Raw genomic sequence first — 3,160 nt, 5'->3', positions numbered from 1 at the left:
ATCTCTGACAGCTAACGTATCTGATGCATTGTATACATGATGTATATATATGATGTATATAACGTATTCGTAAGCTTGTTGTCTTGTTCTCAGTGTGCTCTCGCCTGGGGTCTCGGCAGCTGGGGCATTTGCATACGTGGTTAGCCGGCTCCAACGTTTGGCGCCGTGCCAGTGCGGCAGCCAGCCGCCGGCGGCGGCTCTATCGCTGGGATCGCTGACCGGTCTGTCTGTGTGTGGACCGTGCACCGTCGCCACGTGCCGGCTCATAACGCCGATCGACCGCTCGCGTCGCAGCGCCGAGGGCCCGTCTGTTGTCATCCGTCACCAGGGTATCGCCGGCGGCCGCGCAGGAGCCGCGGCGCCGCGACGACACGAGAGCGAACGAGCGCTGCGAGGGACCGAGCGCAGATCAAGGCCGGTCACCGGGCACAAGGAGCGGCCGGTGGTCGCCCGCAGCCAGGCTGCAGCCGGCAGACGTGTGAGTGTGGAGCCCACGCCGGTTGCAGTGCTTCGCGGCTCTCCGCTGCCTGTCCGCCGCGGCTGGACGTGCTCTCCCGCCACGCAGGCGTGACCAGCGCAGCAGCGGCGTGTGAAGCGCCCCTGCCAGCGACATGCTGCGTGTGCCGCTGCTGCTGGCCGTGACGTGGGCGCTGCTGGGCCGCGGCCGGGCCCGCTACGAGCCCACGTGGGAGTCGCTCGACACGCGGCCGATCCCGGCCTGGTACGACGAGGCCAAGTTCGGCATCTTCCTGCACTGGGGCGTGTACTCGGTGCCCAGCTTCGGCGACGCCTGGTTCTGGCAGCAGTGGCGCGGCGACAAAGACAAGGCGCACGTCGAATTCATGCGGCGCAACTACCGACCGGGCTTCACGTACGCCGACTTTGCGCCGCAGTTCACGGCCGAGTTCTTCGAGCCGGATCGCTGGGCGGACCTGTTCGCCGCCGCCGGCGCGCGCTATGTGGTGCTCACCACCAAGCACCACGAGGGCTTCACGCTGTGGCCGAGCAAGTATGCCTGGAGCTGGAACGCCGTCGACACGGGGCCGAAGCGCGACCTGGTTGGCGACCTGGGGCGCGCCGTGCGGAACCGCACCAACATCCGCTTCGGCGTCTACCACTCGCTGTTCGAGTTCTTCAACCCGCACTGGTTGGCGGACAAGGCGAGCAACTTCACGCAGAACACATTCCCGGCGGCCAAAACGATTCCGGAGCTGTACGAGCTGGTGTACGGCTACGAGCCGGACGTGATCTGGTCGGACGGCAGCAGCCAGGCGCCCAGCTCCGACTACTGGGGCAGCAAGCAGTTCCTCGCCTGGCTCTACAACGACTCGCCGATCCGCGACCGCGTCGTCACCAACGACCGCTGGGGCACGGACTGTGGCTGCAAGCACGGCGACTTCATCACCTGCCACGACCACTACAACCCGGGCGTGCTGCAGAAGCACAAGTGGGAAAACTGCATGACGGTCGACCGCTACTCCTGGGGCTACCGGCGCGACATCTCGCTGGCCAGCATCCGCTCGATGGAGGAGCTGACCCGCGAGTTGGCCGAGACGGTCAGCTGCGGCGGCAACCTGCTGCTCAACGTGGGTCCCACGCACGACGGTCGCATCGTGCCCATCTTCGAGGAGCGGCTCCGCCAGATGGGCCAGTGGCTCAACATCAGCGGCGAGGCCATCTACGCGTCGCGTCCGTGGGTGCACCAGAACGACAGCGTCACGCCCGGCGTGTGGTACACGCAGCGCGAGGGTCGCGTGTACGCCATCGTGCTGGACTGGCCGCCGGCCGGCCGTCTGCGCCTGGGGAGTCTGCGCCTGCGGCAGGCCAGCGGCCGCCTCACACTGCTGGGATTCGACGGTGGGCCTCTGCAGTGGCGCCAGCGGCCGGGCGCGCCGCTGCTGGTGCAGCTGCCGCCGCTGGAGAAGGTCAGCGCCCGCTGGGCCTGGGTGGTGCGCGCCGAGAACGCCGTGGCGCCGGGAGACGACGACGCCGCGGGGGTAGACCGGTCAGGGGAAGACGCTGTCCAGCTGGCGGGAGGCGACGGTGCCGGTAAAACCTCCGAGTTTCTGAACGAGATAACGCTCCGGAAGTTCTCCAGCTACAGACAGACCGCCGCCTTCTGGCAGAACACTGTCGCCGTCGGAGACAGCTCGGCTGGGAAGAAGGCGCCCTCCAGCAACGACGCCAAACCCGGAGACTGATGCGGTATGGTTACGGCCGCAAACCTTGGCATGGACGAGCCTTTCTGCGTACACGAAGAGCGATCTCCAACCACGCACTTAGATATTATCTAGATGAGAGGTCAAGCAACGTTGAATTTGCTCTGAACTCCAACAAAGCTGCTTAGTATATATGAAAAACGTTTGGTGGAGGGAAAGGTCGTGGATCCTTTGGCGGCCTTTGCTTGGCTATGATCCTGGCTCAAGCCCATTATCACATAACAACCATGGGCGCCTGGTCTTTGAGCTTGTCGCTTGCTGTGCAACTTATGGCGTAGGAGTGATATTACTTACATGGCGAGCGGCGTGTTTTGGAACTTTAAATGAAGGGCTGTGATAACCAACCATAGTGAAAGCCAAAAATCTATATTGTCCCGCTGTCACGTAGACAAAGCGTCACAAAATGTTAACAATCTAACGGTACGGTAGCGGTACAATGTTGGGTGATGGTGCATAATAGCTTACAGCTTGCCTTGGGAGCAAGCGTTCCGTGTGTTTATGGCATGATGGCATTGACCAAACCAAAAAGCACACTGTTGCGACGATGCATCGCCCCGCAAGTAGCTTACTTGACTTTCTCGCGAATTGTCACAGATGCTACGTTTTTATGTACCGACCCGAGCACTCAGTCCGTACTCATTGGGAGCGTGCTTGCTCCACAAATAAATCATATTATAATGTATGCTGCCTCATCTTGGGTTTCGGTTTCGCCCATGAATAGATCGTCGGAGGTAGTACACGATAGGTAGTCGGAAACTTTGAACAGCCAGTGTGAATCGAATTAAGTCACGTTGGTGCCTGAGCCCGACCCCATTTCATGTGACAAGTTGAATGGGAGCGATGGAGTCTGGGTCCGATGAGTGAGATTCATCGATTTATTGCCATTTATCCCTCATCAATCCGAATCTGGAATCGATTCCGAAGCCCTGATGGCTCAGATC

The 3,160-nt window shown here is 61.2% G+C and overlaps 1 protein-coding gene across 1 annotated transcript; it reads left to right on the top strand.

Moving 5' to 3' along the window:
- The first annotated feature begins 241 nt into the window (after window positions 1-241).
- Window positions 242-2,911, top strand: LOC119108647 (alpha-L-fucosidase). Its single transcript, XM_037232264.1, has one exon. It carries the CDS (start codon window positions 612-614, stop codon window positions 2,199-2,201), a length of 1,590 nt encoding a protein of 529 aa, XP_037088159.1. The 5' UTR covers window positions 242-611; the 3' UTR covers window positions 2,202-2,911.
- Window positions 2,912-3,160: the final 249 nt, after the last annotated feature.

This window comes from Pollicipes pollicipes, unplaced genomic scaffold, assembly GCF_011947565.3.
Source record: "Pollicipes pollicipes isolate AB1234 unplaced genomic scaffold, Ppol_2.1 Scaffold_6686;HRSCAF=7923_pilon_pilon_pilon, whole genome shotgun sequence".
NCBI classification, from domain to species: Eukaryota; Metazoa; Arthropoda; class Thecostraca; order Pollicipedomorpha; family Pollicipedidae; genus Pollicipes; species Pollicipes pollicipes.
This window is presented reverse-complemented; position numbering and strand designations above follow the sequence as displayed.